This window comes from Lichenostomus cassidix, chromosome 1 (assembly GCF_008360975.1).
Source record: "Lichenostomus cassidix isolate B80296 chromosome 1, HeHo_3.0, whole genome shotgun sequence".
NCBI lineage: Eukaryota > Metazoa > Chordata > Aves > Passeriformes > Meliphagidae > Lichenostomus > Lichenostomus cassidix.
The window spans coordinates 56,491,445-56,508,031 of record NC_139479.1 but is presented as its reverse complement, the minus strand read 5'-3'; the positions used below and the strand labels follow the sequence as shown (position 1 = coordinate 56,508,031).

General features: G+C 35.4%; 1 protein-coding gene across 6 annotated transcripts in view; it reads left to right on the top strand.

Moving 5' to 3' along the window:
- The window catches only part of PCDH17 (protocadherin 17), a 90,407-nt gene extending 78,382 nt beyond the window's left edge, over positions 1 to 12,025 (top strand). For 5 of the 6 annotated variants that reach the window (XM_085058846.1, XM_085058865.1, XM_085058856.1 and 2 more), the window contains one exon: positions 7,467 to 12,025. In XM_085058846.1, coding sequence (XP_084914972.1) covers positions 7,467 to 8,149 — 683 coding nt within the window. In that variant the 3' untranslated portion in view covers positions 8,150 to 12,025. The remainder of the gene's footprint in view (positions 1 to 7,466) is intronic. The other variant, XM_085058874.1, reaches the window with a different exon arrangement.
- Positions 12,026 to 16,587: the final 4,562 nt, after the last annotated feature.

Below are 16,587 nucleotides of genomic sequence, written 5' to 3'. Positions count from 1 at the left end.
ACCACAGAAGTAGTGCTTTAGCTGATTGTTCTCAATAGAAATGTCATATAGACCCAGTGTTTAGGACATGCCAAAGCACACATTATTTTTCTTCTGCAATAAATATCTACTTATAGTCTTTCCTGTTCTTTAGTAAAGGCAATTGCCGGTCTCAAAAAAAAAAAAAAGTAAACCACCATTTCATGTAAATTCTGTGAGGTTTTCTGGTCATATTTTAGGAATTACTGAAGTTCTGAAAAGCAGAGTTAATTACATTCTCTGTTAGATATTATGTGGCATTTATTGTCCATCTGCTTACACATATGTACAGAAAATACAGATCTTTCATATCTATTTAAGGTATTAAAAATATGAAGCATAACATTATTTTATTAGTCTAAAGCAAGTACTGCTCTTGGTGGGTTTTTTTTCTTACATAAAATCATAGAATAGTTTGGGCTGGAATGGATCTTAAAAATCATCTAGTTGCCACGGGCAGGGACACCTTCCACTAAACCAAGTTGCTCAAAGCCCCATTCAGCCTGGCCTTGGACATTTCCAGGAATGGGAAAGCCTGTTCCAGTGCCTAACCTTCCTCACAGTCAGGAATAGTGAGTTTGTGGTTGGACCAGAGAAATAAAAGCTGTGGAGAATTTTACACCTTGTTTCATTACTGAGTAAATTCTAAATGGAAATATTTTCAATAATGAACACAAATTCACGACATCAAGGGTGAAAGGAATTGCTCTCCTAGACAAGTCAGTGTGAACTCCATGCATGCATTCATAGGTAAATTTTTTTCTTTGTCGTGTGAAAAAAGGGTCATCAAAGATGTACTTTACTACTCACTCTGTAATGCAACGAAAAATAGAGCATTTCAAGAGTGAAGGTATTGTGAAACTCCATGCTTTCAAAAAGAGGGCAGCATACATATTGAAACGGGTTCTCTGGTTTATTTTTCATTTGGACCTGTAAGTTGATAGTCATTCCAGCCAACTGAGTCAAGCTATGAACTATCCCTGTTAGCTTCCATATCTATAGAAAGGAATTTTAAAAGATGTCAGTTAGAAGAAGGTGTTTATGCAATAGTAAAAACTAGACATCCCCCATTTAAAGATAAAAAAAGAGATCTGAAAGATAGACTTTCCTAGGACAATGAAAAATATCAAAACTACTGACATTTTAAAATATTTAGTGTAATTCATGCACTTATCTAGCCATATTCTTACTTAGTCTTTACCAATGAACAAAAGGCAGTAAAAAGCCACATTTAAAAATATATTGTGATTAAGAAGTTCTTAGAAAAGGATGCACTTAATGAGTATTTACCGGTTCAAATGTTATAAATTGTAATGATCTGAACTGTGTCTGGCTTGTTTAACTTCAAATAAAATTTGATAAAATAATTTATAAGTTTTATGAGAAATAGGATCTCATAGGTGTAGGTGTAGGTCTAAATCTATGCCTAGTTATATATCCGACCTAGTGGATACAGGAAATCAAACTTTAAATATATGTAGATATATTTACATAAATGTATATAAAAGTATATATGTATTTGTGCATAAACATATATTTATAGTCTGATTTCCCATGTACAGGAATCTTGACATTTAGTATTAAATTATATGGAGTGCTTTGATAAAGACTATAGTGCTCTTCATCCTGTAATAGTACATAAAATATTTAGTAGAAATGTTTGCATGCTGATGTTTACATTTGTTTTCCTGCTTTGTATGTACGTGTAATTTAAATAATTAGGGTCCAGTTAAATTGCAGAAAATACTGTATTTATTGACTTGATTTGGCCACCCTAAGTCACTGTTTAAAAAAATATTAATTCCTGAGCTTCTTCTTTGTTATCATTATGCAAATTTCATATAATTAGTGAGTCAAAATAAGATATCTCTGTCTTAGCCATTGAAAGGAACTAGCTATCTAAAGCATTAATTAATTAACTTTATAGTGCAATATATTTAGGGTGAAATCAGTACCCATAATTAATTCTGTTCACAATATTTATAAGAAAGTGTAGGAAATTGTAGATACCACAATAAAAGTATCATTTTCTTTTAGCTTGCTATGGAAGGCAGATGTTAAATATAGCTCCTCTGGTAATAGAATAAAATATGTAAGATATGTCTTATGCTGCACCAAATTATGTACCTTGCATTGCATTTTATATGTTGCCAATAAAACTTTCATCCTACACCATCTTTAAATTTCCATCCAGAATATGTTTCCTATCTAGGCGACTGTTGTTTACAGATAGCTTGTTTCCTTTTCTTTCTACAGCTGATAATTTAGCAGTTCTATTTTAGTGTGTGTTCTCCCCTAAGTGCATAAAGCACTTCTGACTGTTTACCCTTAAAGCTCCAGAGAGTTAGGAAAACCTCTAGACTGCTTCTGTTTATTGTACACACATGCACTGTTAAGGGTTTATTTTCAACAGGAGGGAGACAAGCACAGAGATAAAGACTGATGGTGCATATCACTCTAACAGCACATCTTGCTGTACAGCACAGCATATGACCTATTTTACATAGATATATTTATATATTTACCTTCAAATTGATTCTATTTTCTCATATGTACTAATTTGGCCCTTGGTGGTGATAGTTCACTGCTTTCTAGTTTCTGCTACTAGTACAAAAGTCCCTGTTCGATTTTCTTCACTGTGTGCTAGCCATAGCAGTCAAAATTACAGGCTAATGGTGAGAGAAGCAGCTTATAATGTATGATAATCAATACTCAAAATCCGTTTCCTATGATGTGACATAAAAGAGTGAAGTGAAAAGACAGAGATTTTCAAGGGTAGAGCACCAAAGCTCATGCAATGCAGGTGGGTTTCAATTGAAGGTCATTCAGTATTTTTATTTTCTACTTTTTTGGCTTCATATTTGATTCAGTCACTGCTACAATGTCCAGGGAGCAGAAATGGAAGGTTAGTCAATACACTGAGTAGGAATGCGAGTATAAAAATTGCTTTAACAAATACAGGAAATGAGAAGGGAATGAGAAGGGGAAAGAAGACACAGCATGAAATATGTACATACCATGTCTATGCTGTATGAGATATATCTCTTTTACTTAGAGATTGCCAGCTAACTTTGTATTTTTGTTGGCAATAGAGAATAATGTAAATACTGTGTAAGGTCCCTCCTCATAACATTGTATGTGTATACACATGCGTGAGAGCTAAAAATATAAATCTTGAAACATAAATTGGTTGCAAAAAATAAACCTAATGAGTGTTGAAAATCTCAAAGCATAATTTTTGGCACTGTACTGAATACCTGCTGAATAAGTTTACAATACTTATTTCCAGTGACTGAGAACTTCTCTGATCGTTACGTTTCATCTTGAGTTTGTTCGTTTCAATCTCAATTTAGGGATTTTTTTTTTTTTAAGAAATAAAGTTCAGTCAAGTTTTAGAAAACGAGTCAAATAAAATTTCCCAGTTCTATATTTCATATATAAATATACATAGTCAATGTAGATGGCAGAGAATTGTATATAGATATATAGATATATAGATATATAGGAATATTTATTTAATGCATTTTAAGATAATATGGCATAGAACTACCACCTGAAAGACAGAAAGAATTTCTCTCTACAGATGGCCTTTTTGTGGTAAAATTAAATAGATTGCAATGTTTGGGTTATTTTTCTGTGAGAAAGGAAGGAGCAAAGAGGGATCTTGCTTTAATAGAATAATTGAAAAGAGAGGAACAGTGAAAAGTACTGGTCCATTGATTGTGCAGGTCTGAGCATTTTATGGTAGCTAACGTGCAAAGTGTTTTATTTTTGCTTTTTTTTATAAAGCAACAAAATTGTTTACAAATATCCATATAAAGGATAGCTAAGCTTACAAGATAAAATTTAGTTAGAAAGCTGATTAGCTGTTTAGGTAAACCTTTAAAATTGCCGGAAAGCTTTTACTCAGCATTGTTGTGAATTCCATATAAGTGAAAAATAACTTTAGATATTGTTAGGGAAAATCCTAAAAAAGCCACTGATTTCTCCTTACTCCATAAGTCCACTTTCAAAGCTAGAGTCTGAGCTTGCCACAAATCTGAAGGGATCAGGAAGATGAGAAAAACTGAAATTATTTAATAATGAGCAACTGCAAAATCTAAAGTTCCAGAATTAGAATTGCAAGGGTTGGGCTTGGGGCACTTTTTTGTTTGTTTATCTATGCAGAATTTCTGGGTTAAAATGCAATTAACCCTGCCTCGTATTAACTCTTGCCCATCCGATTCTACAGCTGAGAACCTTGCCCTCCAATGCTCCGACACCATGTGTTTTTTAAAATATACTGATTTGGTTTGCTTTGTGGAGTTTTATGTTTCTGGGTGGGTTTTTGGAGGAGGAAGAGGTTGTTTGGTTGTTTGGTTTTGTTTTTTGTTTTTTTTTAGAGAGAGAGAGAGAGAGTAGCAGTTTCACTTGGCTGTTTTAAGCAGCAGCTGTTTGATGCTGTAGATGCTCTGGAAAACTAGATACAGAGAACTTTAGTGGAGGTGAACTAATGGGTGGAATGAGGTGTATAGCTATGCCCTCCATTTGTATGGCTCCCATTTCATTAAGCAATTGCCACGCATACACTGTCTCTGCAGTTATGCATACCAATGCCATCTCATTCAAGTGAAGTAAAATCAAGCACAACAAACCTAAATTTCTTCCTTAAATTCTTCTCAATTCTGTGTTACAGTCACAAGTTTGGGGTTATTTTACTCGAGCTTTTCATCATGATAATTTAAATTTTTATTGTATGGTAAAAGCAACATGTGGATTAGTTTTCCTTGGAGATCATGGAAACATTGAATGGTTTGGTCACAAGGCACCTGGAAATATCTACCATGGGCAGGAATGTCCATCACTAGATCAGGTTGCTCAAGGTCCTGTCCAACCTGACTTTGAAATTTTCCAGTGATGTGACATCTACAATTTCTCTGGGAAATCTGTTCCAGTGTCTCACTACCCCCATATCAGAGAGTTTCTACCTCACGTGCAATCTAAATCTGCTTTCTTTCAGTTTATGCAGCCCAGGCCACAACTGGCTGTTTGGGCTGTGAGCACACACTGCTGGCTCATATCCAACTTTTCATCCACTGGTATCCCCAGTCCTTCTCAACGGGTCTGCTCTCTATCCATCCATCCCCCAGTCTGTATTGACTGGTGAATTCTCCAACCCAGGAGCAGGACCTTGCACTTGGACTTGTTGCACTTCATGATGTTCACAGAGCCCCCACCTCTCAAGCCTGTCACAGTCCCTCTGGATGGCATCTTTTCCCTCCAGCAAATCAGATGCACCACTCAGCTTGTGATCTGAAGGTTGACTCATTTCCACTGTCTATCTCATTTAATACAGATAATAAGTAATGTTGGTCCCAATGTGGACCCCGGAGGGACATCTCTCATTGCTGATTTCCACTTGGACATTGAACCATTGACTGTAGCTCTTTGTATATGACCATCCAGCCAGTACCTTATTGATCTGACAGTCCATCATCAAATCCATCTATCTCCAATTTAGCACCAAGAAGACTGTGGCCATATCAATATCTGACCATATCAAAGGCCTTACAAAAGACTTTGCCTTGTCCACTGATGCAGTCACTCCATCGTAGAAAACCACCAGTTTAGTCAGACAGAGTCAGCCCTCAGTGAAGCCTTGTTGTTTGTGTCATTTTTCTGTCTTCCAAATGTTTTGATGCATCTTCCAGGAAGATCTGTTCCACGATTTTACCAGGTACACAGCTGAGGCTGACTCACTTTTACGAATGTTGTATTTAAAGCCTTTATATTACACCCTTTCCCACAACAATCTCTTTGTTCTGCTGTCCCTGTACTTAATTCTCTCTTGCTTTTGGTATTTTTTCAGGGATTACACCAGATTTAGATTTTAAAGTCTTCAAGGAAGGGAGCATATATATAGAATTACACTTTTTCACACAACTGTATCATTAACAAGTATCAGTTCTGAGCAAATTATCTCATCCCAGTTTAACATCACTGTGACATATCACAATTTTAGTTGAAGTCCTGTTTATTCATATCTTTTTAGAAATATGAAAAACTGTTTACACTCTTCAATTCTTACAGATCATCTTTGGTGTTTCTTTTCTCATGCATCTGCAGTGCAATCATCCATTAATCTGGTGGTGATATAAGATATCAGAAATTTATTTTCTAATTTAGAAAGATGATGACTGCTTAAATTCTCCTTATCTTTGGGTCAACATATTTGTTCTGCTTTTCTGAAGAATTGTTGTGCATGTTTCTCTATTTGTGTTTCACCCTTAAAGTTTTTTGTCTAACTGGAATTCCAGGCATTTTTTAAATACTAAATTCCTCAAATAAAATGAGTATTGAACCCATCTACTCAATTTGTGAATGTTCTTAATAGCTAAAGATCAATGTATAGTTAACTGAAACCTAGAGATGATAAAAGGATTTATTATATTTATTATTTTTCTTATCTCTGATACATGGTTAGATTCATGAGTACAATTATAAACCAGTAAATATTGGCCCAAATTTAACCTATTAATGTAAATGACACACAAGCCAAGGTTTTTAAAGAAGAAAGTTCTCTCTGAATTGTAGAACAGGAAGCATCAAAACTTATGTTCTAAAAATGTAGCAAATTAATCTCATTTAACTACATTCCTTGAAAGAAATAAGGATATAGAAATCCCATCTAAAAACATCATCAGTTCAAATAGTGTGTCACGGTTTGTCATTCTTCCAAATTGTACGTATTGAGAAAATCCATTTTCACTTACTTGCACCAAAACAAAAAAGGGGAAAACTGATTACATGATCCATACTCATGTCTAATAAAATTGCAATATGCACTTTTTGACAAGCTTATATTTAATGCATACTGATGGAAGATTCTAGTTCTCTGTTCTCAGCAGGAAAAGTAGGCTTTTTAAGAAAACCTTTTATTTTGTGACTGTCACACAACATAACAATTACAAATGAAATGGAGGTGACAAAAAAGGAAAAAAGAGCTTGCTGATTTTCATGAAGTGTTTGTATTTCCAGAAAGGCAGTCACTGCTCAGTTATTTGATTTGAAAAATTAATCCTTATAATTCCTTTTGAGTTCTCTAAGTACTGTTCACTCTTTTCTAGTATGAGTTTTACAGAGCAAAGCCTAAAAGATTTCTACAGCAGATTAGTTTACATATGAAGCTCAATTCCACTGAGAATGAGTCTCTAATGACCCCTTTATACTTCCATTGGGCTGTGTGAATGCTTTAATATGTGGAGAACAGAGTTAAATAAATCTATTGTCTCAACTCACAGGTTTATGCAAACCTTCTGAAAAATTTTAATTATAGCTTCTTCTTTTTCTCCATAATTAAGAAACCAGATGTCAAGTAAGCCTATCATGTGATGATTATAGCCTATCCATTAGTCTAAATAAATCCACTTATAATTAGAGTTTTTCTCTCTTTCTCCTTTGTTTTGCAGAACAAGAAGAATGTGTTAACTGCACAGATGAATGCAGAGTGCTTGGTCATTCTGACAGGTGTTGGATGCCACAGTTCCCTGCAGCCAGTCAGGCTGAGAATGCAGATTATCGCACAAATCTCTTTGTACCCACAGTTGAAGCTAATGTTGAGACTGAGACATATGAAACTGTGAATCCCACTGGGAAAAAGACTTTTTGTACATTTGGGAAAGACAAGAGAGAGCACACTATTCTCATTGCCAATGTTAAACCTTACTTAAAAGCCAAACGTGCCCTGAGTCCTCTGCTTCAGGAGGTTCCCTCAGCATCGAGCAGCCCAACCAAGACATGCATTGAGCCTTGCACCTCAACAAAAGGACCACTGGATGGTTGTGAAGTGAAATCAGGAGCCTTGGCTGAACCAAGCAGCCAGTACTTGTCAACTGACAGTCAGTATCTATCGCCCAGTAAACAGTCAAAGGACGCTTCCTTCATTGCATCAGATCAGATGGCTAGGGCCTTTGCAGACGTGCATTCCCGAGTGAGCCGAGACTCGAGTGAGATGGACTCTGTTCTGGAGCAGTTAGACCGTTCCGCCCGGGATCTAGGCAGGGAGTCGGTGGATGCCGAGGAAGTTGTGAGAGAAATAGACAAGCTCTTGCAGGACTGTCGGGGAAGCGACCCTGTGGCCATCAGAAAATGAGGGGGAAAATACGGACAGGCTGGCAGTTGCATTCCTCTTCTGCTGATTAAAAGTAAATAAATAAGTAAGTTCCCTGGTTGTAACAGAATTACAGGAATGAAGGAAGACCAATGCTGCTTTAAGGCTTTTAGTGAACATCTGAAGTGCCCACAAGTATGTTCTTTTCACTGCTCTTTCTTTTTGACAGATAATACTGGTTTCATTTTGACCAAACTTTCATTAGGACAGAGTCAAGTACACCAAGAACAAAATGAAAGAAGGAAAGACAGTGCCATTTTGACAATCTGATAGGAAGGTGTGAGAAAGATAGAATGGAAATACATCTGATACTTTAAGACTGTCCTCAATAGCTGATGCTGACTTTACTGTTTACGTATAAACCCCAAGAAAAACAGGGTTGAATAAATCTGATCTGTGGTGAATTTCCAGCAGCCACCACAGGCTTCTACTGAAAGTCCTATAAAGAGTTCTTGTAGTAGTCCAAGCGACGCCAAACATTAACATTCATTTGTGGTAAACATTTATGTACAAAGTTATCTGCCACAAATATGAAAAAAAAAAGAACAATAAAACAAAAAGAACCATTCCAGATCATTATTCAAGAAAACATATCCTCATCATTAATGAAACACTACATATCATTTTAGGGTTAAATGTAAAATGGTATAGTCCATCTTGTCCTGCACACACATAAGCTAATTCACTTGATAAAATGGAAAAAAAAAAAGATTTTAATATCTATTTAGCATTTTAGTGTCCAACAAAGCTATAAATAGTTAGTGATAAGTTTAAAAAAAACAAGAAAAGGAAGGAAAATAAAGTTGGGGGGAAAAAAGAGTTACCTTTTAAGGGTAATACAGAAAATAAATTAACATTATTAACACTTTTTTATTCATTTGTGGACACTAAAATAGCTCAGGAAAGTGAAATTGTCAGATATCCACAAAAATCACATGGTCATTTAAATGTGCAAATGTAAGAAGATTCAGTGTGTTTACATCAAATGACATATTTTTATTGATTTATTGCAGATTCAGTGCATATGAGCCAAATTGTTGAGTGTATAAGAGCTATATTGTGTATTTTATTAAATTAATATATAGTTGTGTTGCAAAAAATATTTGGGCTTATATTGTAAATGGCAAGTGTTGCCTCAGTAGCTGTCGAACTCTATGAGTTTTGTTTTTTCCTGCTTCCTTTTCCCCATGGAATATGGGAAGCAGCGCCTCAGAGCAAAGTCTCTTGTTTAATGTATGGTCTACGAAGTACTGCAGTACATAATCTGTTCAAAATGTGTTTGAGTGAGCTGATGGAGCTAACTGAACAGCTTACAAACTCTTCCATCAGTCATGGTTATGTGCAAGTCCTTGTAGAAGCTTCTATTGCAAACCCATTTTTAATAACAAAAATTACACTCGAACCAACATCTCGAACCTCCTTGGGTTTTTTTCTCAACACATGCAGCCAGCCTGTTCAATTTGATTGACTTCTTTGGAGATGCCACCATTTTCAAAGTTTTGATATTAAGTTTATAGAGCTGAAACATATCTCAGTGCCAATGTGCCGTGAGCAGTATTTGATTCTTTAGAATGTGCAATTGCTTAGTGCAGTTCTAGATAAATACTGCTTGTTCTGGGGGGTCTTTTTAGTCAGGTTTTCACGTGATCTGAATAATATTTTCAGAATAACTTAAAATAATTTGGGATATAGTTTCTACTTTTTATTATTTTTTCCTAAGAGTGTTTTTATTGCATTTGAAAAATTCAAAATTACTTTCAGATCAAACTTAGAAAACAACACACATTCAAAATGAACTTTCAAGAACAAGAACAGAAGAATAAAATATTTAGCTCAGGATTTGTCCCATATATACTTCAGATACTCTGCTGGAAATAACACTATGGCACATTGTTTAAAAACTATGTATTTGGTTTCATGAATTTAATCTGTACTATAAAAACATTTATAAAAGGGGTTGGCAATCTGAAATATCACAAGCCATAATTTTTTATCAGTTCAAGAAAGAAAGTTGACCCAACAGCCTATTTTGGTTTTGGGATTGCATTTAAATGATAATTTTAACTAGTCAGTCCTACAATGAATTGTCTTTGGGAGATGACAATTCTGACAGTTTGCTTTTAGCTCCTGTTTAAAAAAGTCTACAATTACACACAAAAAGAAGGATCTTGTACATGTCTTATCAAGCTACTCTCCATGTTTTGGACAATTTATGTATCTAAAATGTGGTGTTGTCTGTGTTATATAATTTTTCTTTTTTTTTGGCCAGGAGACCCGAGATTGGTTTTGCTTGATAGCTTGATAGCTTGAAATTCCATAGTGGAGAGGATTTCTTATTGTTTGATCAGTCTTTTATACGTATTTCCGTGGTGCCCATCACTTCAGTGTCTGTGCACCAAGTCTTTAGCTCTGCCAGTGAGATCCATTATTCAGCAAAATCTAAGCCAGTATGTAAATGCAGTCAATTGATGGAGATTTGTGTATTTTATAAATTATTTTAACACTGAGTAACCAATTGTACAATTCATTGTATGTTTCTGAAGACATAAAACCACAACATTCTGAGAAAGGGCTGTGCCAATGTAAGAGGAATTTACCTTAAGGCTCTCTGTCACTAGTGATTTACTAGCTTTAGCTGTTTAACACATTATCTGTATTTAGTAGTGATTATTTATTTACCACTCTGAGGTAATTCAGAATTCATGACTCACAGCTTTATAGAAGAGTTTAGGAAATCTTGCTTTTATTTAATTTGGCTTTCAACTGCCTCGTTTTGTAAAACTCTGGCATACTGCTTCCCAGTATAAGAATATCCCAGGTTAAAAAATTTGTTTTACAATGTAGAATGGATACATAATGAATCAATAAACCAGCAGAGCTTATACAATGTGAGTTTTGCTGGTTCAGTCAAAATTAACATGATTGTGTGTGAAGGACATACTGCACACAAAAGAATTCAAAATGTTTTTTCTCCATGGTATCTCTACTATCACCATTGGAGAAAGAGGCAGCAATGAAAGATAAAGTTTATGATTTATTTCTCTCATTTTTTGCATACATGCTTTATAAGACTGAAAGGAAATATCTGCCACAAGAATACAAAAGGAAAGTTGGAGTTAATGGAGGCAAGTTAAGCAACTAATAAATTTGTACTGTACACTGTGAATAGCGAATAAGGCATTCTGTATCTTTTTTTAATTAACAAAAGCCAGCAACTGGGAGTTCCTTATACAATTGGCCAATCAAATCAGAACTCAAAATCAGACCTCTTTTTTTCCTTTTTTTTTTTTTTAATTGGCATATTTATGAAGAAAGAGATTGTCCTGAGCAGTGCTTTGCCTCTTAAGAATACAGGTTTCGCAATCCAAGTTACCCGTAGAAGTCAAACACTGTTCGTAGTGGAGCAAGATACACCATTCAAACAAGCTTTCATGCTCCTTGCTGTCAAATGGAAGGGAAATTGCTGAGGTCAAGGAGGAGTCTGAAGCCTAGCATAACATACACCCACTCATTATTTTTTAATTGCTTTCTTTTGACATCAGGCAGTGATTATTATTGCATTAATTTAAATGGGAGTTTTGGCTATCAAGATTTGTTGACTTGAAGTGTAATTGAATGAAATCTGATTAAGGTTTTGACTTCTCTGGCCCAATTGTGATACAGGTTGGCAGTCTCATTTATCAGCCCCTGTCTCCCCATATGGCTCAAAGTTGCACCAATGACTGGTGAATGACACAAAAAAACCAAACAAAAGCAGAATACATTGTATGGATTTTCTCAACCGCTATTGTTTAATGGCTGTGTTTAATGTGACCTATCTGGAAAATGAGGACTACGAATAAAAAGCGATTACTAATAGTGGTGTTGCCTGCTTTTGCATTCATTAACACAGAAGAAATGTGTTAAACACTGCATACCACAGGGAGCCTGATGGTAATTACTTTGGAAAAGCAACTTGTGGCAATGCGGCTGTTACAGCTCGTTATCAGTTTGCCAAAAAAATGACAGTTCCTGCTTCATTTATTAGAAATGTGTAACCGTTTTCTCTCAACAGGAAAGTGGCAAAGAGTTTTCATCAAGCTGGGTAGGTTTATCTTTTAAGCAGCTGATGCACTGAATCCCTACAGGCTGTTATTTGCTCACAGAAACACGGAGCTGAATAAAGGATATTTTGGTTTAGTACACTGGTGTGAGTTCAGCAAAAACATTATGAATGGGGCTGGAAGTTCTCAAAGAGTGTCAGCCCAACAGGAGAGATCAAAACACTGCTTGAGTACACAAGTGGAGAGAGACAACCTGAAGAATGCAAAGGGTTGGGTTTTGCCATTTTTTTTTTAAATGTGTCCTTCTTAAGAGTGTGAGTAATTTTATTCATGTTGTTGTAAACAATGTGACAAATTGCTGGGAAAAATATTACTAAGTCCTGTGTGTGGTTTTTTTGAGTTTGTTTTTATAATTGAACACTTCCATTAACCTCTTTTGTTTGGTTGGGTTTTGATGTATTCGAGCATTATGATCATTCCCTCAGAATGTGTGGCCCTCTCTGTCTGCTCCTGTGTGATTGTAGCAATGACATAACAAATAGTGTAAAGCCTGTACACCAGATCTTTTAGAGTTTTTTGTTTGTTTGTTTGTTTTTGTTTGGTTTGGGTTTGGGTTTTTTTTGTGTGTTAGTTTTTTTTAAGTGTTTGGGTTGTTTGGTTGTTTGATTTTTTTTTTTAACAGTAAGAAGTATTATAGGCATTGCTTTTGACAGCTAAATAGAATTTCAATTTGTTCAGAATACTACAGGTATTATAAAGATGTGTGCTATTACTGCCAACAGAATTACCTTTTACCTACTGCATTTTTCCTGCAAGTCTCCTTGCCAGAAACAAAACCAGCCTGCATCTAGTTAGCTGCCCATCCTAGGCACTGAAACCCAACAATGTTATCTCCCCTTTTATCTGCTACATGTATGTGTCTTTATACAGGCTGATTTCCAAAATCTAGCAAGCCACTGTCTGTGCAGAGTCCTGACAGAATGTACCTTATGCTGCAGATGACCTCACTGGACATGGGATGTTACTTTTACTGTCTTCAACTGTGTGATTCAGAGCTTGGCTGGCTCCACAGTATCTGTAGAACAAGTCATAAACCATCCTGGCTTTTCTTTACCCAGAATACAGAGTCATTGATTTCTCATTTGGAAAGTGGCCAGTCTGTCAAACAGAGATTCTTAGATCTCCTCTAAGCCAACCACGTATTACTGCTTCAGGGTGTTCACTCATGGGATAAATACCTTATCCTTATCCTTTATTGAGTCTAAGACATGAAAGTAGCTGAAAGCTTATTTCTTCAGTTAGTAATGTTTCCCTAAAAATGAAATTTCTCCAGTAGAAAGGACAACTGTCTGCTGTATGCATAGTTTGATTTGTGAAAGGTCACCTTAGTTTCAGTAGTGCATGAAGAAATGGATCAGGGAATTAATGAGCCATCTAAGAACTTTCTGAGATGTATATTCTGTATTGCATATGTTATGAATCAGGGAAAAGAGCACCGTATCTTGGTGTATTTATTGTTGATGGTTCCCAATAATGTCTGGCTCACAAAAACATTTAGTTCGAATTTTGGGGAAACATTTTTCTCTGTCTGCAAGACAAATTATTTCTAAGATTTTTAAGATTTTTTTTCCTAAATATATACTAGTCAAATGTTGGGCCCTTTGTTACTTTGTTACTATGTGTTCTGACATGGTTTCCTCCTTTAGGTTCTTTCAGCTAGAGATAATACCTTTAATTTGGGCAAGACTCCAAAATGTCTGTAAACATTCCAAAATTTATCTTCGTAGGAGTTAATAGCATAGAATCAACTTGAAACATAGATGATTGGACAACAGATTCAGATTTTGACCTACTGAGGAATGGAATATTGAAAATTCCATTTCTGAAAACATATTTTATTTAATACTTTGAACACTAACTCCATGGAAATTTTATTACAGTGCACTTACTGAACTCCTGCCAGGGAACTAGGGGAACAGTTAGCCAGTAATCCTCAATGTTTTCCAAGTTAAAAGCAACATTGACGTTGTATCTGGAAATCACTTGATTGCAGTTTCAGTACGGAAACGTTTGCAAGATTAAATACTCCTTAACAAATTTGCAATTACATTTAGTAATACCTACACATTTTGCATCTTCTTAAGGGCAATCACATACAGAAGTCTTTTCAAGAGTTTGATTTGAGAGTGATAAAAATGGATCACTAGGCTGTCATCACCATTGAAACAGAAACACCATGCATGTCTGACCATCAGAAAATATTTATCTATTTCTGTAATTACTGACTATAGGAATATGTTCCATGAATATATTTTTAAGCCTTTTACAACAAGCATCGATTATGATGCTGCATGCTGTAATGATTTCTACAAGAGTCCCTTTTATTATTCACCACTCCTTTCTTTTTATATGACCATTTAAAACTCTTTACACTGAAAATCTATCTACCATAGAGAATTAGAGTAGATTTCTTATTTGTCTTCCAAGATATTTCACACTTCTTACCATAAAATAAAAAATAATAATCATCATATTTTTAGATAAGACCTCCATTATTTCTTAAAATTCTTTGGTTTAAAATTTGGTTAAAGCTGCTTAACTATATTAAAACAATATTTTTATTTTCCAAATAAAATACTTACATTTTTCCGAAAAAAATCTTCATTCACTAATGTTAGTTCAGTGGGGAATCTTATTAGGAGTGTTGCAATAAACTAGTCACATCTAATTGAGAATCTTTTCGTGATAACTAAACATATAGCCATTTCATCTTCAGTGGAAATTACTTCTATTAAGATTTTTTTGTACTGAAATTATGAGAAAAAATAATCTGATATGTGTATTCTGGATAACTAACACATTTAATATCCTCTAACTATAATGCAGTTCAAAGCAGTGATATTTCATTATGAGTATATGTTTAGGGACTGTCTCAGACCAGATGAGAAATTGTATTTACTCTGAATACCCTTTGAGTTTCTATGCTTGAAGATGTATTGGCTATAGGAATGATTCTCTATTCCCTTGTGCCTCATTTTAAATTGAGAACAAAATTAATATAAGCTCTGCTGTATCACTTAATAAGGATTTGTATAATACCAAGTGAATATAGTAAATACAGCAAAAAAGAATACATGTGAAACTATTTTAACAACATTACAGTACCATTGTATTATAAGAGATTTAGAACAGAGATTAGCAACTGTTAATAAGCCTTTATCTTTGACCACAAGATAAGCTTCTTAAAGGCACTGAGGCTTTGCCTCAGTTTTAGGGCTGTAGTACTAGTGAAGAGCATGGGAGTAAAGGTCCTCTTCAGACTCTAGGTTCCTTTTGTTCTGTCTTCTTCTGGAAGAGACTCCAGAGGTCGGTAATTATGCTTCCATAATAAGTTTTGCCCGTCCATCAGCCAGTGTAACTATGCCAAGCTCCCTGCTATATACCAGCTCACTGCCACTCAGCATGCCAATGTTGCCGTAGCAGAGTCTCAAGTCTAGGGAACTCGTTTAGGGAGCCAGTATAGACAGAAGGTCGATTTTGTTAGTACATCTTTTTGGACATGTCAAATTAAGACACAGCAATCCTTGAAAAGGAAAAGAACACCCACTCTTTGAAAAAGTAACAGTTTTTGAAAAGTAGTCTCCAGAACCTCCTCCTCACCCTGACACCAGCCCCCCAAAAAAACCCAAACAAAAAACAAAAAAAACCAAACCAAACCAAACAGACGACAAACAAACAAAAAAAAAACCCTGGAAAAATAGTCAATATAGCCTTGCTTGTGGACAGTTTTCCCTCTTTTCCCTCCACAACACAGTTGAGTAACACTGTTGATGAGTATAAATCCACCACCATTCTTTTCTAAAAACACTTTTCCCAGTGGACTAAAGTAGCAGAGGGTAATAGAAGTTTTAAAAATCCAGGTAAAGCCTGTATAATGATAGCAGGCACAGTGAGTCCTTTAATTTCCAAATAAATCCTTCTTTTTAAAAGATTCCTGCTTCTGCACTTATTAATAACCACCTGTGCATTGTTAAATCATAAAACCAGTGCAGCTGCAGTGTTAATGTGGCTAGCAGTAGAAATCAAGATAGTGAAGGAAAGGGAATACTATGCTAGGGGCAGACTTCCAGCTCCTATTACATCTTATCCCTTTAGCAGAGGTGAAATGTCAGGGGCCCATCATATTACTGCAACAGTAGGAGAAGTACAAACAATTGGAGGACGTCTGAATCAAGCACTCTTGTTCAAAAAGCTTTCATGGAGATTTGCCAAGCTTACCGTGGGATCAAGAATGTAAACCTGAGACAGCTCTGCTGATAACCAGTAATTCCTGTAGTCTAAGGTGATGTTCACATCCCCTCCTGCCTGGAAAAATTT